At 52.5% G+C, this 26206-nt stretch overlaps 1 protein-coding gene across 17 annotated transcripts in view; it reads left to right on the plus strand.

Moving 5' to 3' along the window:
- MAPT (microtubule associated protein tau) overlaps positions 1 to 26206 on the plus strand; it is a 101053-nt gene that overhangs the window by 48918 nt on the left and 25929 nt on the right. For 3 of the 17 annotated variants that reach the window (XM_043584873.1, XM_043584870.1, XM_043584871.1), the window contains exons 2-9: positions 1925 to 2083; positions 6429 to 6515; positions 9033 to 9119; positions 12893 to 12958; positions 18158 to 18463; positions 21140 to 21195; positions 23768 to 23965; positions 24966 to 25098. In XM_043584873.1, coding sequence (XP_043440808.1) covers positions 1942 to 2083; positions 6429 to 6515; positions 9033 to 9119; positions 12893 to 12958; positions 18158 to 18463; positions 21140 to 21195; positions 23768 to 23965; positions 24966 to 25098 — 1075 coding nt within the window. In that variant the 5' untranslated portion in view covers positions 1925 to 1941. The remainder of the gene's footprint in view (positions 1 to 1924; positions 2084 to 6428; positions 6516 to 9032; positions 9120 to 12892; positions 12959 to 18157; positions 18464 to 21139; positions 21196 to 23767; positions 23966 to 24965; positions 25099 to 26206) is intronic. The other 14 variants (XM_043584879.1, XM_043584880.1, XM_043584882.1 and 11 more) reach the window with 8 other exon arrangements.

Raw genomic sequence — 26206 nt, forward strand, 5'->3', positions numbered from 1 at the left:
TTGAGAAAAAATGTTCTAAAGGACACCTGGAAGAGAAAACATGCAAGAAGGTCAAACAGGGGCACTTGGGAGGCTCAGTTGGTTGTATCCGACTTCGGCTCCGGTCACGATCTCACGGCTTGTGAGGTTGAGCCTCGCGTCAGGCTCTGTGCTGACAGCTCGGAGCCTGGAGCCTGCTTCGGATTCTGTGTCTCCCCCTCTCTCTGCCCCTCCCCTGCTCACGCTCTGTGTCTCTCTGTCTCTCAATAATAAATAAATATTAAAAAAAAGAAAAAAGAGGAAACCAATACATCAGAGTTTTACTTGTATACCTCCATCCACCATGTTTCAGGAGGGGAAGCTTGGTCATTGAAAGGAATTGATCAAATCTAAAGAGCAAAACTCTGAAGCTCACTTAACTTCTCAGCCTTCCCTAAATCTTTAGCTGCAGGTTGAACAAGGTGCCCTGAGTTGGCTGGCCTGGCTCACCTGGGCCAGTGTCTCTAGCCAGTCTGGGAGGCCTTGAGCTTCTGGGGCGATCCCACCGCTCCAGGGTGAGGCATCTGGTGACTCAGCCAGATGGAGTGACTCATGGACCAGTCTTGGGGATGAGCCATTGGGCGGTGACCGGGGACGCTCCGAGAGGCTCCACCAGGGAGGAAGATGCTATTTTCTAGAGCTGAGTGGGGAGCAGTAGTTTCCTCAGATAATGGAACTAGTCCCTCTTAGAAGAGGGGTTCTGATGTTTGGGGGCTTTCTAAGGGAAACAGACCATTAGGATAGAGGTCCTGCTAAGCTCATTCTTTTAAAAAAAAAAAAGAATTCATTTTGGGGGCACCTGGGTGTCTCAGTGGTTAAGAGTCTGACTTCGGCTCAGGTCATGATCTCATGGTTGGTGAGTTTGGGCTGTGCACTCTCTCTCTCTCTCTCAAAATAAATAACATTAAAAAAAATAATAATAGCATAAGCAATTTAAAAGAACAATATCGGGGCACCTGGCTGGCTCAGTCACTAGAGCATGTGACTCTTGATCTCGGAGTCATGAATTCAAGCCCCATGTTAAGCGTAGAGATCACCTAAAAATAAAATGTTTAAAAGGAAGATAACAAAAAGAGGAGACTCAAATTACAGAGATAAAGATGAAAAAAAAAATGGAATAAGCCAAAGTAGGATGGATGAACCAGAACAAAATGGCATACTCAAAAATCTAGAATTCACAGTTATGAATTACTTTTAAAATAAAGCACTAAATATTCTCAATAAAGATGAGAACAGAGTATGAGCAAATGACTTTCTAGTGCGTTCTGTGGACGTGAAGTACTGTCTCCTGCTGGGGCTCTAGGGGGCGATGTGTGCATGTGTGTGCATGGTGCTGTTAGGGACTTCTGAGCCCGACCCCCAAGAACGCACACCCGAGAGGTCTGGTGGGGGACCCTGAGGTGAGTGGAGGCCCAGCCCTGACCTCCGGGGGGGGGGGGGAGGCTGGACAAGGGTCAAGAGTCGGTTTGCCTCGCTGTTGCCTCGTGATGGAATGATCCCATTGCGTCTCTGTGCGTCATTTTCCTCACTTGCTGATGGCGCCCCTCTCCTGATGGGCCTTACATTTTAATGGGTGGAAAAATAAATAAGTAAGCAAACTACTAGTGGGCAGCATTTGTATTTTAATGAAGTGGAAAGAGTGCTGGGCATCACGAGCCAGGCCCGGGAACCTGCCCACCTGGTGGTTCTGAGTATGAACTGATGTGATGCAGGTGAATTAAAAGTGCACATACGCGTAACGGGCAAGGCGGATGAGGTTGGGCATCCCTCGGGGAGGGGATGGGGGCGGAGATCTGTCTGCCCCCGGGAGGTGGGCCCTCTCTCCCCGCCCCCACCCCCATCCCCCTAGCGCTTCGGCCCCTCAGCCCAGCTTGCCCGTCCTCATCCTCCCATCTCCCTTCCCCAGGTGGGCCTTGACCCAGGATGGCTGAACCCCGCCAGGACTTCACCGTGATGGATGATCATGCTGGGACGTACGGGACGGGGGAGAGGAAAGACCTCCCCTCTCAGGGGAGCTACACCCTAATGCAAGACCACGAGGGTGACGTGGACCAGGGCTTGAAAGGTGAGTGCGCAGCCACGCATGCGCAACAGGTGCCTGGGGGAGGGGGCGGGGCGGGGTTGGCGTGGGTGGGTGGCCGCCAACCTGCTTGCTCAGGAAGGGGCTGGCCCGAAACAACAAGCTCTTGAAAGGAATTTTAAATACTTGATTGTGTTGGGTTGTCAGTAGAGTGAAGCCTCATAATTTGAAAGGGCCAAGATGACTCAAAATGTGAGGCCGTTTGAAATGTACCCTTCCAAAGAAGAGTCTGGCACGTGTGTGGACAGTGGCATGACAAAGATTGTAAGGGGCCTGTCAGTCTGATTAATACCCGGTGCTCTCTTGAGTCTTTAGCCCAATCTATTCACCTTTAGATCAACAGCATTCATGAACATGAAAAATACTGGGCTTTGTATCTTATTTTTATCTCCTCCTTAAGAGCCTGTCTGGGCCCTCTTTCAGCAAGGTCAGCGCTGAGATTCCTGCTATACCTATACTAACAAACTGGATCCTCTAAACCTCTAAATATTCTTTTTTTATTTTTAAGTTTAGTTATTTATTTTCAGAGAGAGAGCGCAAGAGTGCACAAGTGGGGGAGGGGCATAAAGAGAGAGGGAGAGGGAGAGAATGCCACGCAGGCTCCTTGCTGTCAGCGCAGAGCCCGACACAGGGCTTGAACTGATGAACTGTGAGATCGTGACCTGAGCCGGGCCCTTAACCGACTGAGCCACCCGGGCGCCCCTAAACCCCTAGATATTCTATAATACAGTCTTTGGGCCAAGTTTTCTCGACTTCCTCCTCTCCCCCACCAAACACCTGTGTTTCATGTCCACGGAGTTTGGGGAGTCCCATGGAGGGCACCAAGCCCTCTCTCCTGCTTCTCATGCTGTCCTCTCTGTCATTGCCAAGTGATACCCAGTGTAAGAAGACCTCCATTCCTGCCCTCCAGACCCATTCCTGAGGAGACAAAATAGCAAACAGCCTGCTATTCTCTTTCAGTGCTAAAAATAATAAAAATACTTTGCACCTTGAGGTGTGGAGCAGTGGCTGGAGGCGGTGGGGCTCCAAAGTGGGAAGGGTGCTTTTCTGGGTGCATCTGTCTGGGAAGGTTGCCTGCAGGAGGTAGGGTCACCAAGAGGACCCCTGGGTTGGGGGAGTACGAGGAATGATAGTCCCTGCTCGCAGGACTCATTGTGGGGCCTGGTTTCAAAGGCGACTTCTGTCTCTCTGTTGAAGCAGAGAGCGTAGGAGTCAGAGGAACCTGGGAATCAGACAGGTGGGCTCCTGGCTGGTAAAGGAAGAGTGGATATACTGTCCCGGGGAGCTCAGAGGCTGCCCTCTGGCCTTCTTGGGGCCTCCCAGCCCCAGGTGCTGGGGGAGGGGAGTGGGGGGAAATACCCGCACCAGCCAAGTGTCCCAGGGGGCCAGATCTGCCCTCTGGGTGTCAGGCTCCAAATGGTGGTGAGAAATGTACGTCCTTACCTCTCCCAGGCCATAGCCTGGCTCCAGCCAGAGCTGCTAAGGTGCAGCTCCCATGGAGAGCAGTGAGGAAATCTGCTTTCTCCTTTGAGTCCTGCTGGGTGCCCTTCCTCCCTTTGTCCCCCACTCCGTTCCCCCCACCCCCGCACCCCGTCTCCTCCTCTCCCACGGTCTCCTTTTCCTTCTTCCCTGTTTCCCTTCTTGCCTTGATTTTCTTTCCCCTGCTGTCCCCCTCCACCCCCGTGGCTCTACAGCCCCTTCCCATTTTCTCTCCCCACCCCGACCCCAGCCATGTGGAATGAAGGGTGCTGGCCCCCAGGACCTCGATCCCAAAGGTTAGTGGCACGCCGCTTTCTCCCTGCAGCCCTGCCTGGCAGAGGCAGCTTGGGGTGGGAGCCAGAATTTGCCTTGTTCCCTGATCCCCTGATCCCCTGACCCCTTGACCCCCTCATTGGGGCCCTGAGAGCTCCTTCTTCTGAGGACCTGAGCCCACACATCCACGTGCAAGTCTGTGTTCTGCGTCATGATGACCATTGCCGCTTCCACAGTCAAGTGTCCCAATTTGGGTGATAAAGTTTATGGCCACCCTGTTTATAAGGGAACTTCCTTAAAATGGTAATTGGGGCATTTTTCTAGAACTCTAGGATTGCAAAGGCCTTCACCACCAGCGTCTCAGGCGATGCTCACAACAACTGCTGAGGGCAGATGTCACTTTCCTCGGTTGACAGATGACAAGTGGAGTTTCCTCTCTGAGGTCAAGGGCTGATATGCGGTGCTGCCCCATTAGAGGGACGTCTTCAGCTCCTTGTCATCTGTTTTGCCCCTTGTCACTCAGCCAGGTCCCCTTGGAACTTCCATTATTAAACCCTCATGGGTGGAATCCAACTTAGAATTCTGCCTGGTGTGAATTATGCCAGTGACATTCTGTTTAGGGTAGGCTGCTATTAAAAATTAAATTTAAAATACATACAGCGTTGCAACAACTATACCTAATAGTATAGGATGTTAATAGCTGGGGAAACTTGGTGTGGGGTATATTCTCTGTAGTAGCTTTGTAATTTTTTTTCCTATAAATCTAAAACTGTTCTTAAGTTAAAAGTTTGTTAAAAAAAAAAGGAAAAAAAAGTGTTTTTTACCATTCATATTTTTGGGGGGAGAAGTGAAATTCAATTTGTAAAGTTAGAACGAGTTTACAAGTTATTTTGTGTCTCAGAGTTGTCTAAGGTATGTTTGCTAAAACTACTCAATTCTTTAACATAAAACACGATCAGAAGTTCTGTGCTAAAACAAATATATGATATATGATATATGTGTGTGTGTGTGTGTGTGCAGATTTTAAGTTGCTAGCCTTTTTGTCACTGCTGTGAAAGGGAAACATTTGTAGATAGTTTGCTTAACTAAAGAGTGTACTTCCCAAGAAAGCAAGTGATACTTAAGAGATTTCCATCACTCCCATCAAATTTGTTCTTGCTTCTAAGGATTTAGGAGTGATTTCTATATGGGGCGTGAGCGGTATAACTTGGCAGAAGCTGTGTCACTTTACTAGCAACATTTTAGATAAGTGACAGACTATTTGGAATCATGACAAGAAACCACGTATAAGATACTAGAACAGAGAGTATCTGTGTGGAGGCTCAAAGTTGGACAAGGACTGGATACAGCCAAGAGCCTCCAGGTGGGTGAGGTGACAGGTGATTAACTGGTAGAGGAGTGCACCCTAAGGAATTAAAAGGTGTTTAAGGGTTAACTTGTTAGATCTTCCAGCTAAGACGTTCGGAAAAGGCTTCTTCCTCCTCCTTTCTGTCCCTCCAAGAAATTTAATAAGGCTAATTCTAATGATAAGGATGGCAGGCTCCAGGACAGAGTGGGGGAGGGGCTGCTTGGGGGACAAGCATGCTTGGGGCGCTCTCCATATGCTCTTGTGCTCTGACAGTCAAGCCGGGTTAGTAATAACAAGACCCAGCACACGGTCTGCAGATGCTTTCTCGCCATTTGTCCGAAGCCTTCTCGAGGCAGTTTGCAGGTTTGTGTAAGCCCCAGGACCAGGGAGCTGTGGGTGTGCTGGAAATCTGGTTAGAATTGGTCCTTCTTTGGCTGGATGGTCGCCCCCAGGGCTGGGTATCCACTGGCGGCATTTTAGCAGTGGGTGTCGGATCTCTCAGTGCAGTGGAACACCGCTTGCCCTTTGTCGTCTTGGGGTTCTGCTTTGTACACAGGCCAGCCCCGCAGACCCTGCCCTCACCCCCAGGTGGAGTGGCTTTCCCGGGCTCCACCAGAGCCTCCTTGGCTTCGGATTCTGAAAGGGCAGTTGTCTCCGTAGGTAACTGTGGCTGACGTTTCAGGTGCGACTCCAGTCCTGCTGGTCAGTACTTGGAGACCTTTCTAGGAAACGAGCTGGGTGAAGTCCAGACACACGATCTGACTTCCAGTTAGAAGGCACTGCGTCTGCCCTTTTCAGAGGAAGGAGTTGGATCGGACTGGGTTTCCAGGCGTTCTACTTGTCGCCGATGAAGGGTTGCGCTCTCCCATGAGCCTCTCTCGGTCAGGAAAGACGCAGCAGCGGGCTTCGTAGTGTCGGCTGCCCTTTTGTCGGCATGAGGCCGAGTCTCTGCTGAAACCGCGGGCTGATTAAAAGGCAGTTTCTCCTCTTGTCCGGGAACGAGCACCTGCATCTTGGCCTGATGACCCTGCTGTGGGGACACCGTCGTGTCGGGATGGGGGTGGGACTGGTCCCCCTTGTGACTTTATCACGTGGCCACGCCCCATCCATCTGGGTCCCGCGCTGGGTGGTTTTCGGCTCCGAAAGACACTGCTCCCCATTTCCTCCTGCAGTCGGAAGGAGGGGTGGGGAGCGGCAGCCGTTCTGAGGGGCTCATTGTGTATGTTCCAGAGTCTCCCCTGCAGACCCCCGCTGATGATGGATCTGAGGAACCGGGCTCTGAAACCTCGGATGCTAAGAGCACGCCGACGGCAGAAGGTGGGCCCTCCTCTCCTTGCCTCACTGAGACAGCTCCTCCGTGCCTCCAGCCTGCGCTTAGCCGTGCTTTGAGCCCCGCGTGCCACCCTTCCCGGCTGCGTCCGCTGCTGCCTCTCCCGCTGGCTGACGGCCATGCTTGTTCGGTGCTTTGCAGGATGGGCTCAGGCCCGGGAATGTCACGGGAGCCAAGCCCTGCTTGGGCGCCTCGCTCTCCGGTGCCGTGTTTGGGCCCCTTCATCGTGTGTGTGCTTTGAGGCAGCCGCGTTTGGAGAGGCTGGGTCTGTGGCCGAGCGGGGCCCGAGCAGAGCTCCACAAAGCCCCTGCTCCGTGGCAGCTGTCCCCCCACCCCCCACTCCTTCAGAAGCCCCCGCCCCCCTTGCTCGTCTCTCACGAGCCACCAGATCCCAGTGCAGCCATTTGGGTGAGAAAGGGGGCGGGTCGGTGCACATCTCCAAGCTCATACTTTGGGACCGATCTGGTCTAGTATCCTTCATTTCTTGGGCTCTCGGCATGGTCCAGGACTCTGGACCTTGGCCGAGGTGTGCATTCCAGCACGCCTTCTGACCTGTCCTCTCTAGACGTTTGGTGTCTAGGTTATTATAAAATTCCTCATGTATTTCCTGAAGAGCTCCTTGGTCCTGATTTTGACCACCTTTTCTTGCTTCCCTTCTGAGTCAGTCAACACTGCATTTGGTTTTAGGTAATGGAAAACCAAACTAGCTGGGGCCTAGATATGAAGAGGTTTGTTGGTCTCACTTAATAACATGTCTGGATGGCAGCAGGTCTCCAGCGTGATCAGTGCTCTTCTGTCTTTATCTTCTGCCATCTGTAGTGGTTGGATTATTGCCTCGTGGTTACAAGATGGCTGCTGCACTTCCAAGCATCACATCTGCCTTCCAAGCAAGAGGAAAGTAGCAAAGCCTGGCTAAAAGGGCCCTGAAATCAAATGTGTTTCCTTTTTATTAGGAAAGCAGTTTTCCTGCAAGCCCCGCCTAGCCGACTTCCGCTTATGTCTCATTGGCCAGAGCTGAGTCTCATGGCCACGCCTGGCTGTAAGGGGGAGGCCGGAATATGGAGCGTTTTGCTTTCCAGACTCATAAGTAGGAGAAATCAAGGGATAATGGCATTGAGAATGGCTCTTAAGTAACCAGTCTGACGTATCTGCCCTTCCATCCCCCCCCCCACCATTCATCCCCAGGGAGGTTCATGGTTCTCTTCTCAGTACTCTCCTCCTCCTGGCTCTGCCCATGACTTTGGAGGCTGTCACAAGACGAGAACGTGTCCCGGCATCTCCCCAAGTGTCCACCTTTGAATGACTTGAGAAAGTGCCTGCCAATTGCTTGGTGTAAGGGACCATCTGTGGGGGAGAAAGTAGGTGTGGCCCTGCCCCCCCCCCGGCGCCCCCCCCCCCCCCAGGTTCTCAGCCTAGTGAAGAGAATACCCAGGCCAAGTGTTCTTTGTGCTCCTTCTTAGAGCTGCTGATGCAAGACATTTCCCGCTGATCTGGTTAGGACAGTTTTGCAAGTTGCTACCTCCCTGAGGTCGTCAAACACTAATGCCAGACTTCATAGCAGCCTCCCAAATCATGGTTGTCAGTGGCCCCATCAACATTATTCTGGAAGGATCTTCCAACCAAGTCTTGCTGCACTCTGGATCCTGTACATGTGTGGGCCCCGAGAGTTTCCACCCCCTCCCCACGAGGAAGGGGACTCTGCTGGGGCTGGGCTTGGCCAGGCGACTCCGCCTGCTCCCGAGACGACCGTGATTCAAATGGATTCCATTTGACTAAATTGACTCGGACTCTTGGAAAGCTTTCAAAGCTGACAACTCCTTATGTCTGCCTGGAACAGCCTGGGAGTATGCCAGGGCACTGCTTGGGGAGGACTGCTGAATTGGAAGGTGCTCACCTTGATGAGAGGCTGACAGCAGCTCCTGGTGGTGGGTTTTTAACTGTGGCCTCTGCTCTGCAGGTGGACCATCTGTTAAGCCTGTTGTCAAGCACCCAGCTCTGGACGGGACCAGCCTGTTCATTGCCACCTGGGGGAGTCTGTGCTTTTAACCGTGAGTCACGGACTCACAGGACAGGGGGCTTAGAGCTGGACGAGAACTTGAAGGTCACCTGGCCGTGATATTCCCATTTTGCAGATGAGGAAACTGAGACCCAAAGGGCAGAGGTCTTGCTCAAAGCCTCACGGCCATCTGATTTTAGACATTTCCTCTTTAAAACACCTGGGCCCGTCCCCGGCAGTCTCTTCTGCTGCAGCGTCCACACGGGGGCTGTCCACGGCAGATGGCCTGGGCATCTCATGAGGCGGTGCCACCAAGCAAGATACTCATGTGCTTCCTGGGGAAACATCAGGCAGGGGCGCGGCTCTGGGTGTTGCTTTGTGGTGTTGCTTTTTGCATGCCGCCGAGTCCCCTCCTGCCTCCCCGCCCCTGCCTGCTCCCACTCGAGAAGTAAGGTGAGGGGCTTGGCCTGGCTTTCCTAGCCTCCTTAAGGCGACTCTCGGTTTCCAGACGCGACAGCGCCCTTAGTGGATGAGGGAGCCCCCGGCGAGCAGGCGGCCGCTCAGCCCCACACGGAGATCCCAGAAGGAACCACAGGTGAGGGTGACTCTCGTGGCTGGGTGGAGGCGGCCCTGGCCGGGTGCCCGGCCGCCCTGCAAGGAGGAGTGGGTGCGAATAGGGGTTATGCTGTCTCCCAGCGAGGCAGCAACGTGGGAGGACTCCCGGTTTCTGGGAATCTTGGGTCATTCCAATCTTGGTGCCTTGATGGCCGATGGCTTCCGTGGCTGCCCGCCAGCCTCCCAGAGGAGGGAGTATCTTCTGGATTCTGTCCAGCTTCTCCCTCCATCTCAGCCGGCACATCAGCTCCAAGCTCTCTGCAGGGTCCTCCAAGGCAGGCTGGTGTCAGATCACCCCTGGGCTCAGTCCACCTTCCTGCTGGGGCTCTGCCCAGTGACAGGGTCACCTCCTAACAGACAGTTTACCGCCTGGGGCACCCAAGCGTGTGGCAAGGTCTCATGACTGACCCACGCCTTTGGAGGATCTTAATGGGACAGCCCCTAGGGAGCTCAGCAGTGTGACCTAGCATCCATTTCTAGAACTAGCTTTTTCAACGTATCTGCATCGAAGAGGCGTGACGAGACCGTCCTGTCAGCACAGATGATGGGGGTCGCGCAGACAGGGCACCTACCAGAAATGGTGGTGGCCTCCAGCCCCCTGGGACCCTTAGGAAACGGCTCGCTCAGCCCAGAGCTCTGGCCGCCGTCCCCCTTCTGGTAATGTTCTTTGTGCTTATGTAAATGCTCAGCTGTTGGCTTCTGGATTGGGAGGGCACTGAAGAAGATGTGCAGAAGAGTTCCAGACAGGATGTCACCAGCACTGGAGAATGGGGAAAACGTCCCCAGACAGGAGTCTTGTTTCCTTCCTGAAGACGGTGCTCACAGCAGCTTTTTGGGAAACTGCAGCTTTTTCTCGGGGCTCCATTTGTTGAGAACCCCCATGCAGAGGTCCAGCGGCAACCGCCCCCTCCCTCCACTCGTCAGAACTGTTTCTGCTTTGTGAGTTGGTCTTTTGAGATGGATGGAGGCGTATTCTTGAAGCTGGATGGCCCTCGTCCTTGACAGTGAAGGTCGTTTGAAGGCTGAACAACGATGAACTCTTGGATAACCTGATTTTTGTACCCCACCCCCACCCCTGTGCCTGTATAGTTTACTCAGTGGGAGAGCCCTTCCCCTCCAGGGTGAAAACTGTAGCCCGCTTCTGACTTTTTCATCACTGCTAAGCGATCAAAAGTACTTTAGTCTCGTCGCAAAACACCGTTTGCGAGTGCTGGTTAGAATGTCTGGTCCCATCCAGTAGCCCAAGCTCATTCAGGGTTGCAGCCCCCCACTTTGGGGCTGGGGAGGTGGAGGGGACGGGAGGCAGGAAAGTTCATCCTGGATTAGCACTACTGTGCGCGGCTTCACGCTCTCTGCAGCGTTTAACGTCGACTCTTTCTTTTGTGGGCACCTGTTTGGAATCCTTCCAGACTCCTCCATCCCAGTCATCCCCCAAAGGTCCCTCCCTCTGCCCTTGATTCCAGCAGGCACTTCGCTCTCTTCAGCCCCTTGGAATCTGAAGATCCCCTCCAGCCTTCTGCTGAAGTTGGCTTGCATCTACTGGCAGCCCACCGGCCATGGTCCAAGGCGCCTCCACAAGGCTGCCTCCCTGTGTCCATATTGGGTCTGTGGGAAACACAAGGGCATGCTTTGCCCAAGCAAACTTGGGGTGTGCAGACTGACCACAAGGCTGCAGCCACACCCTTCGCTCCGCCCCCAAAGCGGGGCCAGCCCATCTCTCCTCTGCTTTTTCCAGGTGGGATTCTGACAGCGGTCCGCCGTGTCGCTAACCACAGGGGATACGCACCAAGTGTCTCCGAGTGGTGCCTTGAAACCCTCCCTTTGGGGCTGAAGTGGGTGGTGGCCATGCAGCCCGTCCTCCACACTCCCAAGCCACCCTCTCCACCCTTTACATCTTCAACGAGTTAGGGAGGATTTAGATTCGGGGGGCTTTTTTTCAGCTGTTGACCTGGATGATGTGTAACCTAGTTTCGTCCTTGGTTAGGTGTCTTACATTCTTGAAACTTCTCCTTTGAGGCCTACTGGGGATGCGGTGTGGCCGCCCCACAGCAGGAATCCCTGCCTTGCTGGGATGGGAGCCCCTGCCTCTTGGGGCTTCAGGGATGCGGAAAGCCCGTGTAGTGATGTGATGGCCCAGCCACGGCCACACACCCTACCTCCTCCCTTTGGCCTCTCTGAGCACCTCCCTTGCTGGGAACTGGGGAGTGAGGGGGCGTCAGGGTTATCAGCAGCCTCCAGTGTCTGACACGCACCGGGGCCAGGATATTGCAATTCTGCACCCGTGTGTGAGTGCAGTGACCTCCCAGTGCCACAGCAGTGATGTCATTCCCATGTGTCCCCCACCCCCTTCCCCGTGTTCTCTGTCTCCAGGACTCTATGCCACTTAGCTAGACCTGCTGTCACTCTGAACCTTTCTACCACAGCCTCGTCAGAAACTCAGACAAAATCTGTGCTTGAAGCTGTCACTGTTTGACCTTGTGGGTGGCACAGTGTCAGCTTACGGGGGCCCCAGAGCAAGGTTGTGTTTATGATCTGGTGGTTGGGGAGCCCACTGCCAGTCCCCTCACGGCCCTCACTGCCGCTGTTCTGGGACAGCCAGCGGGCCAGTGTTTATAAGGCCATCATGCAGCTGTCCAGCGACCCAGAGAATCTTTCTTTTCCCTCCTCCATGCCCTCCACGGCAGGCCTGAGCTGGTGACTTGGCATTTCTGTTTTAGGCGTGAAATCATAACCATCTCAGGTCTGGGAGAAAAGACTCATGGCCCAGCCAGCAACTTGTAGGCATTCCTTAGGGGTGGTGGTTTCCCTGTCTCCATCCATCAGGGCATGCATGTTGGTTCTTCTGGAATCATGAGGCAAGTGCACGTCAATGTGTGCACCAACTTGCTTTATAAACTCTCTTCTACACAATTGTATCTGTTGTCCTGGAGCAATGTCCTGATTTTTCACGGCGCAGAGATTGGCATTGTGGTAAAGCTTACTGATTTTGTCACTGTTGATGATGTGATCTTCTTCATTTGGGGTGAGCCCAAGACACCCTAGACGCTGCTCACCCCCGGCCTCCTCCTAACCAGGTGGCAATTACTCCTGGCAGGTGGTTACAGGGGTTTGCGCAGTAGTTTGGAGAAAAGAACCTGGGGGCACTTCCCATACGCCTGGCATCTCACTAAACACAGTCATTCAAATTCTCGTTTTCACCCTCACCGCCGTCCTCTGAGACAAGCCGTTTTCATCACCTTGGGGGTCTGGGTGAGGAAACAGAGGCTCCGAGAGGTTAAGTAAATGGCGGTGGCTGGATGCGAACCCCAGCCTGACTCCACAGCCCACGCCTAGTGCTTTCCTGCACCCGGAGCGCCCCCAGAGCACTGGCTGGGGCTGGGAGTGCACCTGCCGCTCGGTAGTGGTTCCCGTGGTGATGGTTGAGCAGTAAACTGCTTCTCTGACCTCACCCACCCTGCGTGTCTTTGTTGAGTGGGGCACTCGGGACCCTGGGCCCACTGTGGAGAAGGTCTTTCCTACAGGATCATGGTCACCTGCAAAGTGTGTGGGGTTCATTTAGTAACCTGCTTTTGTAGACATTCCCAGCAATAATATTTGCAAAAAGCCAGAGGTTCAGCCCCTTGGTACTTACTCATAAGATGTGCCTTTCCTGAATGTTTTCAGAAAAATACTGGAAGATGCAAAGAACTTGGTTTCTGGCAAACAATAACTGTTTTTGCTTATATCTTCTTCATTTGTTGACACATAAACCAGCTGAAGAAGCAGGCATTGGAGACACCCCCAACCTGGAAGACCAAGCCGCCGGACATGTGACTCAAGGTCAGTGGGGTAGAATCGCCTACCACAACCTGGGGGTTAGGAGAAGGGAGATGGCAGCATTCAGATGGGCTCTACCCTGCAAAGAAAACTCGCACCTGGGCCCTAATTCATGGGTCCAGGAGGTTCTTATCAAAGATGGGCTAATCAGACATAGAAAGAACTCTAGACACACACACACACACACACACCTCTTTTTTTTTTTTTTTTCCTAACACTGTTTCTGAGTTATTCCTAAGGTATTTAGGGTCCTGAGAGAGGCTGGCCCTGTCCAGCCTGGGGAGTCAAGAAAGAGTGTCCAACAGAAACTCACATGTGTATGATAGGTGATTTTCTCCTCAGGCTGCCCTCTGGCCCTGTCCCAGGAGCAAGGCCTCAACCATATCTCCACCAAGCAATTTCTTTTTAACTTTCTTCTGTGCAACATTCAGACCTTATTATGATTTTTCTTCTCAGGGACCAAAACTGTGTTCAAGGAAACCAACTTTCTGTAATCATTTAGCCCAAATGTTTTAAGAACTTAACTTTATATTAAAGATTCCTTATCAGGGTGCCTGGGTGGCTCAGTGGGTTAAGCATCCGACTTCAGCTCAGGTTATGATCTCGTGGTCTGTGAGTTCGAGCCCACATTGGGATCTGTGCTGACAGCTCAGAGCCTGGAGCCTACTTCAGATTCTGTGTCTCCCTCTTTCTCTGCCCCCACTCACTCTCTCTCTCTCTCTCTCTCTCGAAAATAAATAAACATTAAAAAAAACTTAAAAAGAAAAAATTCCTTATCTCAGGAAATAGAGACCTCTGATATAATATGGCACTAGGTTCATTTTCTATCACCTGCTGCATCGATGAACTGGAGAGTCTACTGTATCATGTGGAACTTTCTAGACTGCCAGAGAGCTAGAAAGTCACTTTTTTTCTCTCCAGAAAGTGATACGGGATTTGTCCAACATCTAGTGCTGGCATTGGGGCCATCTGGCTTTAGGAAGACTCTGGGCCCGAAGAAGTGTTTCATTGAGGGTTGTTGGTTTTTTTTTAATGTGTATTTATTTTTGAGAGAGTGACAGGGCATGAGCAGGGGAGGGGCAGAGAAAGACAGAATCTGAAGCAGGCTCCGGGCTCTGGCGGGCTCCAGGGTCAAGCCGTCAGCACAGAGCTCGAACCCACGAGCCATGATATCATGATCTGAGCCAAAGTCGGACACTTAACCCCTTGAGCCACCCAGGCGCCCGTTGATTGCCCCATAGTGGGCTAACCTCATTTCGCATAGCAGGGAGAGGTGTGTTTTCACTCTTAGACTCACAGAGAGCTTCAGAAAATATTAGAAGGGATAATCAGTGTAAGGAAGAACCCCAGTCTGTGTGTTAAATAACTAGAACCCTGCCACCTGTTTCTTTCAGGTCATGATTTTCAGGCTTAGGTGAAATGAGAGGCTTTTATAACCACTGGAAATGACCATTTATTTCCATAGAAGTGGATTTGAGTTTTTTCTACAAATATTTATTACAGGCTAGGTCTTCATGTCCCTGCAACATATTCCATGCGATGAAAAGATCAGGCCAACATCTTTTGTGGAAACTTTGTTTTCATGCTCACTCAAATTTTAAAAAAAAAAATTTTTTTTAATGTTTATTTATTTTTGAGAGACAGAGTGTGAGAAGGGGGGAGGGGCAGAGAGAGGGAGACACAGAAACTGAAGCAGGCTCCAGGCTCTGAGCTGTCAGCATAGAGCTCGACACAGGGCTCAAACCCATGAACGGCGAGGTCATGACCTGAGCCAGAGTGAGATGTTTAACCAGCTGAGCCACTCAGGTGCCCCTGTGCTCACTCAATTTTTACATTTTTTTCCCATCAGTGGCCTAGAATCATGTAGCTATAAAGATGAACACCAGGTAGCCATTTGCAGTGGGAAGTTGGCACCAGATCTGGAAAACGTGGAGGTTTCTACCTCTGATCCTAAGGAGGACTTGATTAGGACTGCTGGTCCAAATTGATGAGCCCTGTTCCCTCCAGCGAAATCGGACATGCTCGCGATCCACAAACACACTTTATTTGCTAAAGGCCTGTAGTCAATTTTCAGATTTAGAAAAAGCCATCTAACAAAAGCATAGTTATTACATCTTACCCTTGCAGTTTCTGCTGCAGAAAGAAGGCCTCTGGTAGCCCATGTTCATGAATACCTGCCAGACAAGGACGTTTTAGGATGGCACTGCAGGAAGCAGAGTGTCAGATAAGGGAAGGCCTTACCCACGTCCTGTCACACGGAGGGGTAGACCTTTCTCCTGTGTCATGAAGACCAGGCCTCCTGACAGGGATGTGGGGGGAAAGTTTATCCAGAGTCCTGAGGCCTGCACACTGTTTGCCCAATATTGTTTACCTTGGACCACCCCCCCACCCCCCCGCCGCAAGATGATTGCTATGTTTATTACTTACTGAGCACTTGGTAGTATTCTAGGAACTGAATAGAATATTCTCCCAGCCTCACTCCTTCCTCCAGAAATATAGTTGCACGATGATCGGTTCGGTCAATACACACACGGTACAATCAAATATTGATGACTTTTCAAGACGTGTTCACTATTTATGTTTGGGGGCCTTTTTCTCTTTTTTTAATATTTATTCATTTATTTTGAGAGAGAGAGCACGTGAATGGAGGAAGGTCAGAGATAGAGGGGGAGAGAGAGAGAGACTCCCAAGCAGGCTCCAAGCACTGTCAGCACGGAGCCCGATTCAGGGCTCAATCCCATGAACCATGAGATCGTGACCTGAGCAGAAACCAAGAGTCAGATGCGCAACCGACTGAGCCACCCAGGCACCCCCCTCCTTGGTATCTTTTTTAATGAAGGTCATTCCAGGTCTTACAGTCTGTTAGAGAACAGTAACGTCCTGACCGAGAGCAACTTCTAGAAAGCTCTGGGAGGAAAGCCTTTGCCAGAAGGCAAGGATGCATGGCTCGTCTGGGAGGTGTGAAGACTAGCATCTGCCTCAGCCTCTGGTCTGTTGAGCTGGTTGGTTGCTGAGAAGCCATGGTGCTGAGGCACCTGCTCAGGTTGTCTGGTCCCTGCGTCTCTGTCGTTTGGGCTCTTCTTCCCAGCGGCTGATCAACGGTCCCAGTGAGGTGCTGCAGACCCTGCAGAAAGCAGAAATGAGCCTATTTTCCTGTTCACCAGGCAGCATTCCGTTGTTGGTCGTCGCTATGTGGCAGGCACCGTGGTTGATGGCAGGAACAGGAAATGAATGAGATCGTGATCACGAGGCCCTGGTGTCAGGGTGGGGGTGGAGGCGAGCCAACAGGCAGCTACAGACTCTGCCCGGGTGGGGAGAGAAGGCGGGCATGTGTTAGCCGTGCGTCCACAACCGCACATGCATTCTCCACCACCCTCCTCTCAGCTCTTCCAGTCCCCCAAATCTTTGGGGTTCTAGGTTTCGTTTAGAGGAATTGTATGGGTTGTCCTGCTGGAACCATATGGGAGGATTAAAGGGTGGGAATTAAAAAAAAAAAAGATGTTTATTAGGAGTACCACAGAGCATGCCTCTCCTGTCCTCAGTACACGGTCAGGTTCTTTAAGGAAGGTTCGCATGAACGCCACCGGGATGAGCCAGAAAGGGTGACGTGACCTCCACCAACCGCCAACTGTGTGACCATGTGAATGCGGTGGTCTCACGGGCTGGCGATGTCTTTGTCACGCAGGACCCTTTACGGCCACAGTGGTCTGCTGCACCTTATGCAAAAGGCCCGTACTTGACCCATGAGCCAGATAAATCTGAATTGTGCTTCTGTGTATAGGAACCTTACGGTTCCTGATGACGATAAATTGTGGATTTTCCAAATCTATCAGAGCGTGGAGCTTGAGGCTGGGTTGGTTTATGGGCACCCGCTGGTTTCATTTTTGCAAAAAGGGGAAACACAGAGAGAGGGAGGAAAAAGAGATTCTTGGGGCACTCAAGCCAGGTCCTATCTAGAGGCCAGAATCTTCAGGAAGCTCAGTGTCCCTGGAGAGAAGGAGAAGCTTCTGTGGCCTAGCGGATTCAGCACAAGGCAGCCCTGGATGCTGACGTGCTCCGAGGCCACCCAGAGCCGGTGACAGAGGGATAATGCTGGTGCCAGAGGGGCTGTAGAGGTCACCAGGTCCAGCACCCCTATTGCAGATGAGAAAACTGAGGCACAGAGAGGGGAGGTGCTCACCCAGTGTCACCCAATGAGTCAGTGTTAGGTAAGCCAATAGAGCTTTCATTCTGAGCAAAGGAAAACAACAAAGATGAGCCCAGAGCCCGCATTCCTCGTTCTTTGTTAGTTGGCCTCGTGATGCTGTTTAAACGTCCTTTTCTTATTTCAAGAGCGCGTTCCTTCTCTTAAACAATTAATGCATCCTTGCCAACCATTTGCCATTGCTGCCTCTTCAAACCCAGAGGAGTTGAGAGTTTCCAGCCAGCAGAGGGAGGTACCTTCGAGGCCCTTGGCCAATGTGTTTAGCTCTCAGGATCAGCCTGACCACGGCAGAGAAGCTTCCGGGGCCTCCGTGCTGCCTGTGGGGGAGAAACAGCCAGAGGCCCCTGTCCTAGTGGTCTCCCACCATTCCCAGCATCATCCCATCTGCCAACCGCCTTCGCCAACAGGCGGCCCTCAGGAGCCCCACCAGGAGTGGGGACCAAAACCAGGGGATGGGGTCGAGGGGGGTCTGGCCTTTCCAAAGCCCGCCTCCCCTGGATATCTCCACACGGAGCCTGGGAGTGTCAAGGTTGTGCAGGAGATCCTCCTTGGGGAGCCAGGGCACCAGAGAGGTGAGGCCGCCGACCTGGGCACCCCAGGTCTGCCCCGCCAGCACGCGCCCGGGGCCCCCATCCTGCCTCATGGCCCAAGGGAGGCCACACACCAGCCTTCAGGGACAGAACCAGAGGACACAGAGGGAAGTCGTCATGACGCGGAGCTACTGGAGTACCAGCTTGTGGGAGATCTGCACCAGGAGGGGCCACCTCTGAAGGGGGACCGTGGCAAAGAGAGGCGGGGGGGCAAGGATGTCGATGAAGACCGCGATGCGGACGAGTCCTCGCCCCAGGACTCCCCTCGCTCCCACGTCGCCCCAGGTCTGCAGAGCTCCCCAGTCCGAGGCGGGCCACCCCCCCAGACAGTTTCCAGAGGAGCCACTGGCTTGTCCGGCTTTGCAGCTGAGGGTGCCATCCGCCTCCCTGTCGATTTCCTCTCCCAAGTTTCCACAGAGATCGAGGCCTCAGAGCCCCCCGGGCCCGGTGCAGGGCCCACGGCGGAAGGGCAGGACACGCCCCCCGGGTTCACCTTCCACGTGGAAATCAAAGCCAACGTGCAGAAGGAACAGGCACGTTCAGAGGTGGATTTGGAAGGGGCTGCACTTCCCGGCCCCCCTGGAGAGGAGCAAGAGCCCCAGGGCCCTCCTGAGGGAGAGGACACAAAAAAGTCGGACCTTCCAGAACCGTCCGAAAAGCAGCCTGCAGCTGTTCTGCCAGGGAAGCCCATCAGCCGGGTCCCTCAACTCAAAGGTCTGTGTCTTGGGCTCCTTCGCTCCTTCCTGGTGACCTCGTGTGCCACCCAGGCTGCGGGCACTGCCACCAAGCTTCCGGCCCTTCCTTGAGTCCTGCTGCTTCCGAGGTTCCCAGAGAGAACCACTCAACCGACCAGCCGGGCACTGCTGCGCACCCTCCCGTGGCCTCCTCCTGCCCCTCAGGCTCTGGTAGCACGTGCTGCTCTCACGCTTGCCCGCCATGTTGCATGTCACCAACACCCGCCCAGCGCTTTCCGCCCCGTTCGTTTCTCTGGCCACTTGAATTACAACGGTCCTCCAGCCCCCAGCTGGTTGGCGTGCCGCCCTCCCCAGGGCGGATAACAGCCGGTTCACTTATGTGCCCTAAATTCATTGTCTAGAACCCTCCCAGCCCTTCCAAGGGGGCATAAGGAGCCCTGCTCTGCAAATGAGGAAAGTGAGGCTCAGAGAGGGAACGTAACTTGCTGAGGGCCACCAAGCAGTAAGTGACAGAGCCACATTCACAATCCGGGCGTGTCTGCTGTGCACGTCACACTCTTCCCTGGTCAGCACAGCACCTTCTGGAAGGTTCTCTGAGCCCAGAGACACAGAGGCCGTGAGCCTGGCCTGTGCTGCTCTTGTCAGTGGACAACACATCACATACAGCACACGACACACGTATGAGGATTTGGGGGCAGGCGAGAGCCTGTGCTGAGCCTTCGGTTTAACAGCCCCCACCCTTACCCGCCCTGCCTTGCGGCAGGGGAGACAATGAGCAGAAACAAACATTCCTGTCCAGAATCTTCTCCTCCTCCCCCGCCCTCGGCAGAGCCCGGGGAACCCTGTGCTGGGATTGCAGGGGCCTCAGCCCCAGCCCACTCTACCAGAGCAGCCCTTGGGGAGCCGGAGAGGTGGGAGGGGAGGTTCCCCCATGTTGGGGTCTCTGTGTCCTGTCAGGAAGATGAGGAGGCCAGAGGAGGCCTCCAGGCTACAAGTTGGGCGCATTCATACCTTTAGGTCCTCTCGCGTGTTTGGAGGGCCCAGAACTGGGTGTTACTTGCGCCATCCATTGCAAACCTCTATTCGATTTTTATTAGATTTTACTTGTCAAGAGAACTTAGAAATGTTGTAAATAAAGGAACCTGTATTAAAGTTGAAGACCAAAAAAAGAAATCATATATCTTATTTTAAGATACCCTAAATTCCAAAATACTAGGGGACAAATACCTGTGATGTGGCAGATTATAAGGGCGTTTCCTGAAATGGTGTTTTAATGAACACTAGCTATCGATAGATGTACCCAGGGGAAAAAGAGTTCCATGGTCCGATTAGTCTGGGAAAAACAGGCTAAGCCAAGTGAAGCGAGGTTTGCTGCAGCAGGACTTGTCAGAACCTTTAATATTCGGTTGCACATTATGACCCTCTGAGAAAGATACAGAGTATGGATTTCCCAAATTTATGTGATCCCACCTGCTAACATCTCCTGGAAGAGGACCCGTTCAGTAGCACCCGATTTGGGAAGTGCATATTTAGCAGCTGCTTTTGTTGTGACATGGTGGCCGTGGTTGATTTGGGCAAAAGATGTGAATCCAGTCTACCTGGGTCTCTTATGAAAACGCATATTCCTAAGCCCCACCTTACGCTTACAAGTCTTGGGTGGGCCCAGGAATCTGTGTTTTTTCAACCTGTCCCAGTGGTGCTGCTGAGCAGTACGTTGTGCAGATCTCTGGGCTAGATTATCAGTTCGGGTCACTCTAGAAATCCAGGCTCCAGTAGCCAGTGTGAACCTCCAAGAGACCCCATTGGCCTTTTGGCGGGGGGAATATGATATTGAAACCAAAGATGAAAATCTATCCTCAATTGTCAACAAAGAACGTCAACCGAAGGAAAAGATGGGTTAGAGATGGTGCTGGTGGACCTGTGGTTTCACCAAGGGGTGCGGCTTTTACACACAGAAGCTGGCAGTGGTTTGTTTCCAAACTCCAGAGATGATCTGCTAAGATGTTTGACAGTAATTAGTTTGTAGCTAATTTGGGAAAATGGCAAGGATTTCCATTGGACAATGGAAATTTTCCTCCCCTTGGGAGGGCCTGTAGGTGGCAGTAAGACCTTCCCGGGCTGGTGTGGAGTGGGCTTGTCAGGGGGCAGCTGGGGCTGGCGACTGTAGCCTCCATTAGTGAGGGACAGGCTCTGGGCAGACAACTCACTTACCCTGACCCTTGGGTGACAGCATGAGTGTGTGTGGGGGGGTCCTACAGAAGGTCGGAGCATAGCTGAGCTTCCCCATCTGTGGCCCTGGGGCCTCCAAATGCCCCTCCTTGGCATGGAGGTGGTCCCTGCTGGAGGAGGTTGACCCTGGCTAAGACAGGAAAGGAGCCCGTGAGATGGGTCTGTGCTGTCTCCGATCCTGATTTGCCCCCGTGTCCGCGTGTGCCTGGAACAAGTTTTCACTGCACCCCCTCTGCATGTCCCCACCCTCGGCCAGCCTGCTCCAAGCAATGACCCCAGTGTGCTGTGTTGATACTAACAACGAGAGACAGATTGAAGGGGAAAGAAAATCAACTGAATGCCCACCAAGCCCAGCTGAACCAAACACGTTGCACTGATCCCGAGAAATCAGCGTTGACTACGTCCGGCTCTTTCTGGGAGCTGTGCAAATGGGGGTAACTTACATTCTCATTTTGTATCTTATCAGCTCGCATGGTCAGTAAAGGCAGAGATGGGACGGGAGCTGATGACAAAAAAGCCAAGGTAAGCTGATGAAACCGTGAGCCTCTGCCAACATCCAGTTTATCGAGAAGCCATGCTTGTCTGAATTAATTTCTATATGTAACACGTGCAGAGCATCTGCCGCGGAAGGATGACTGTCATTAAAAGTGCTTTGTAGTTTCATGCAAACTTTTCAAGTTCCAGCATTTATCCATTTTGATGCTTCTGCCAGGGAAGGGCGGTCGGCAGGTTCATGAGTAAGAGCTCCTAACTGCAATGCCATTAGCAGAATTGAAATGCGATGTTCACAGTAAACGAAGATACATTTGAATTTTCTGCAGTAAAGTTTGAATCTTACACTACCCACTGCAGATCTAGGATCAGCAAACATATATGTACACACACACACACACACATATTTAAGGTGTATAGAGAATATCATTTACTCAGGTGGCTGAGGGAGTGTTGATCAAGGAAGTGACCTCTCACCTAAGGTAGAGGGTTCTGGAAAAGCCCAAGAAAAGAGGACCAGTGAGGTAGGCCGTGAAGGAAAGGTAAAGGAGGGTTGCCGAGGCAGAGGTGGGAGCAGCATTCTGAGGAGTGGGAACAGCACAGCAAAACCCGGAAGCATGAGGAAATGATGCATGCTTTCAGAACTCTAAGCAGATGGGTTGGTTGATTGGTGTGGAGTGCCAGGAGGGGCTGACGACGCTGGGAAGGATAGTCGAGGAGGGAAATGCGATACACGCCCCTGAATGCTAAGTGGACACGTGGTGCAGTAGACGCCATCTTGAAATCTTGCCATGGGGCCAGTTTGACGTTAACTTTGGTCGGTCTTCAGAAACCAACCCGAGGAACCGTGAATGAAGCTCCTGCTCGCACCAAAAATGCATCCACGGCCATGCTGGCTTTCTCAGGGCTTTCTGTCAGTTGTCGTTTCCTCCCTTAATGACTTTGCATCCTGGAAAATTCTTCTGTCACTGGACAGTAAGGTTTCCCCAAGAAAATCCCCCTGTGGCTCTAGGCGAAGACCTAGTTTTCTTAAAGGCATCTAAAATTTCCAGTATAAATTCTGCCTGAAGCGTCTGGGTCCTAACTTGTCCCAGAGCCTCGATGGGGTCTTCAGATGCCGAGTGTAGCCCTAGGAGTTGGGTGGCATGTGTTTTGCCTGCCCTGTAGGAAGTCTGGGTTTGCCATCACCAGACCCCCTGATGAGGCAGCCGGGAGCTGCCCTAGGCCGTAGCTGTTAGGCAGTCGTGATGCACATTAGGGGAATCCCAGCCTCGTGCGTGCATGCCTTCCTTTCTTCATGCATTTGCACGCTTGGGTAAGACATCCCCGCCCTGGACACCGAAGGGTCAGTTCTTTCAGGAACCTTGGCCAGGTGGGGAGTGCTGTTGGCAGAAGGGGGCTTGTGCAGCTGGAGAAGGAGGAGTATCCACCCGCAACCTTCCTTGTCACCAGCTCCAGGACCTCGGCCTGTGTCCCTCCCCCCACACCTTTCCCCACCCCTCAGGCCTCCTCCTCACCATGGCTGGCTGGCACAGAGGGCCTCAGCCATTTGGGGGGATGGGGGTCCAAGGCCAATGAGGAAACACAACCAAGAAGCCTAATGAAGTCTGTGGTCAGGACCCTGCTTGGTAATTCTGACTTCCTCTCTGAAACACATCTGGACTAGGCCTCTGGGTTTTATGCCTGAAGGTGTGACCCCTCCTCCTCCCAGCTCACCTCCTCCAGGCGACCAAGTTTCCCAGTCAGAATACCCCAGAGCCAGTTAGGACAAGTAATCGTCAATCAGTTTCCCTCTCCTGCAAGGGGCAGCTCCGTCCGTGAGGTCATCTGCTCCACTGACCAGGCTGTATCCTTAGGTAGAGTGTGTTCAAGAGTGAACACTGGCCAGATGAAGATTCGCCAGATAGTGTTAAGATACGTTTTGTTTGAGACGTTAATCAGAAAGTGTGTGTGTGTGTGTGTGTGTGTGACCTGAGGTATGAGACAGAATCTTTAAGACTTGGAGCAAGCACAGTCGTGATTTTAGCAAGCATGATACTCTCAGTATGGCAGAAGGCGGCCAAGGATTAGCAGGCCGGCATGAGTTCCTCACCTGGAATTTAGCAGAAAGTGGGGCCCTTCTGACCTATGACACATTGGGGATGTTTTCTTGAAAAACACCCTAAGAATCATATGCTTTGGCAATCTCCATTAACTCTTTGGGCATGAAACACCTTTAAACCAGTGGTCTCCAAAGTGGGGGTGGTGGGGGGCAGCCCAAGAAGGTCCAATGGGCTAAAGAACATTCTAGAACTTCCATTGGGTTTTTTTTTCCTCTTCTCGTTTAAAAGTTCTGTCATACATAAGTTTTTTAATATACATCCTATGTTGGCATCATAGTATACATATTTCACTGATAAGTATGAGGACGTTAGGGTGTGTGGCCGCTTTCTGTTCTTAGGGACGAGAAGGGTGGATAAGGGTACGTGATCCACACAGTTTGGAGATCACTGCTTTAAACCATGACCTGCCATGTTTATTTTTAGTTACTGTCCTTTTTCAGTTTGTTCCCCTCCCCCATGTGCTGACTTTTATTTTGATTTTATTTATGTTTATGTTTAAGACATCCACACCTTCCTCTGCTAAAACCCTGAAAAATAGGCCTTGCCTTAGCCCCAAACGCCCCACTCCTGGTAGCTCAGACCCTTTGATCAAACCCTCCAGCCCTGCCGTGTGCCCAGAGTCATCTTCCTCTCCTAAACACGTCTCTTCTGTCACACCCCGAACTGGCAGTTCTGGAGCAAAGGAGATGAAAGTCAAGGTAAGGAAACCACCTTTGAAAAGAATCAGGCTGCTCTCATATGGTTTTCAGATGTGTGTTGTTTTTAGCCACAAAGACCTTCCTTCGGATAAACTCTTACCTGGAAGCACCGTGTAGAGCAAAGACAAGTCTGGTTGAAAGGGGAAAGGGGGGCGTGGCACCATTTTTCTCCGCTTCCGTTAGTCCCTCAGAGCAGCCCCCACAGCACCCCATGGGATTTGAAAATCCCCGCCCTTTGGCACTGGAGAGAGCTTCCAGATTGCCCTCATTTGGGTTGGACACAGCATTGCTTGTCCCACAAGGTCACTCCTCTGCTGAACCATCTTGTGGTCTTTGGTGAATGTCCGTTTCTTTTTTGAGTTTGCGTTATGTGTCAAGGTCAAAGCCAGTAACTGCCCGCAGTCAGCAGGCTGTGCCTGGGGGCTCTGGACCTTTGGCCGGTGGGCCGATTGGTGCTGGTGTTCACCCCGCCAAAGGCTCTCAGCACACTCAGGAGTCACTGAAACCTGAGGGCTGTTTGGGAGAGAAGAAAACAATGACCTAGCTCTGTTAGCGCTCGAGGTCAGGTTCATCGGTGTCTCCGCGGCTCTCTGGTGAAACCAACCACCATCAGTCAGATAAATAAATCCCTACAGAGAATCAGAAAGTGGCTGTCCATATAGGAGTGTCCTGCCCATGATGGGCCCTGGGTGGATAAAGAGCTTGATCCTCACTATAAGCCCTGTTGTGTTTTTTATGGAACACATTAGCACAACTCATGCTGATGCCTGTTGTGGAAAATGGTAGTCAGGGCATGTGGCGTTTGGGTGGGGCTGTGGGTTGGTGTACCGGCAAACCCATGAGACTGTAGAAAACATTTGTCGCATCCTAGTAGGCGAAGGGTCGTTTTGGATCTTAGCCTCATTTTGAATCGAGGAGGTTGAGTGGGACTGGCACTGACTCTAAGTGATAGTAACCTTCCCCGATCGTAAAAACCACTGTGCCGTGCTTCGGTTCACAGGGGGCGGACGGTAAAGCTGGAACGAAGATCGCCACACCCCGGGGAGCGGCCCCTCCAGGCCAGAAAGGCCAGGCCAATGCCACCAGGATTCCAGCGAAAACCACGCCCTCCCCAAAGACCCCACCGGGCACCGGTAAGAAGAACATTCTGGAATCCACGTCAGGGGCAGCTGTCAGCATGTGCCCTCCTCCTCTCCGAAGGCCCCTGACAGCCACTTCTGGTAGCTGACGGGCACCTACAGTTCACTAACCGCCAGATGCTCATTTTCTTTGTAATCCTTTTGACAATTTTCCGAGGTAGATCATTGAATCCCCACTTTTGATCAGTGAAGAAATCAAGACCCTAAGAATTTGTATGAATAAGTCTAAGCAGCTCACTTTAAGCATGAGGAGAATGCAGCCGTGTGATTAACAGTGGCAGGATGGGACACCTGGGTGGCTCAGTCGGTTGGGCGTCCGACTTCGGCTCAGGTCATGATCTCATGGTCTGTGAGTTTGAGCCCCGCGTCGGGCTCTGTGCTGTCAGTTCAGAGCCTGGAGCCTGCTTTGGATTCTGTGTCTCCCTCTCTCTCTGCCCCTCCTGCACTCATGTTCTGTCTCTACCAATAAATGAATAAACGTCAAAAAAAAATTAAGAAAAATAAAACAGTGGCAGGAAAGGAGATTGGCTGAGGTTCTCTAACCCCCAAGTCGCGGGCCCCCAGGAGGTGTTTTTCAGCCCCCTAGTGAGACGTGTGGCTCCGTGTCTCTGGATAGGTCACTATGGGTGACCTCACATTGGGTGTGGCCCTTGCACACTTGAACTTGCTGGGAGTGGGCCCTTTGGCAGAGCACCTGCCCGCTGCCCGATCCCCTGTGCCCGTGTGAGTAAACCCAGTTAGTTTGGGGAACCAGGCAGGGAGCGATTCCGCTCCTGCTCCTAGTGGTGCTATAAAGTGTAGAGTTGCCTTCTTTGGGGGATGGGAGACAGCCAGGCACTCCCACAGCCCCCGGGGGTCTGTCCCAAGCAACTGGGTTTGGATTCTGCACAACTCAAGGGGCATCTGGCCTGTGTTGGCTTTAAGGAGGTGCTCAGGGGCCTGTGGATGTTGTACGGGTCTCGAGAGGCCTGGACTAGTCAGTGGTCTCTCCGACCTGCGCTGGCCCAGGCAGGGAGCTCGGAGTCCTCGGTGTGTGTGTGTGTTTGCTGTGGTGTTTGCCTGCTTTGCCCTGGGGTGGTGCCTAAGAGGATGGCTGCTCATT

Source organism: Prionailurus bengalensis, chromosome E1, assembly GCF_016509475.1.
Source record: "Prionailurus bengalensis isolate Pbe53 chromosome E1, Fcat_Pben_1.1_paternal_pri, whole genome shotgun sequence".
In the NCBI taxonomy this organism is placed as follows: Eukaryota; Metazoa; Chordata; class Mammalia; order Carnivora; family Felidae; genus Prionailurus; species Prionailurus bengalensis.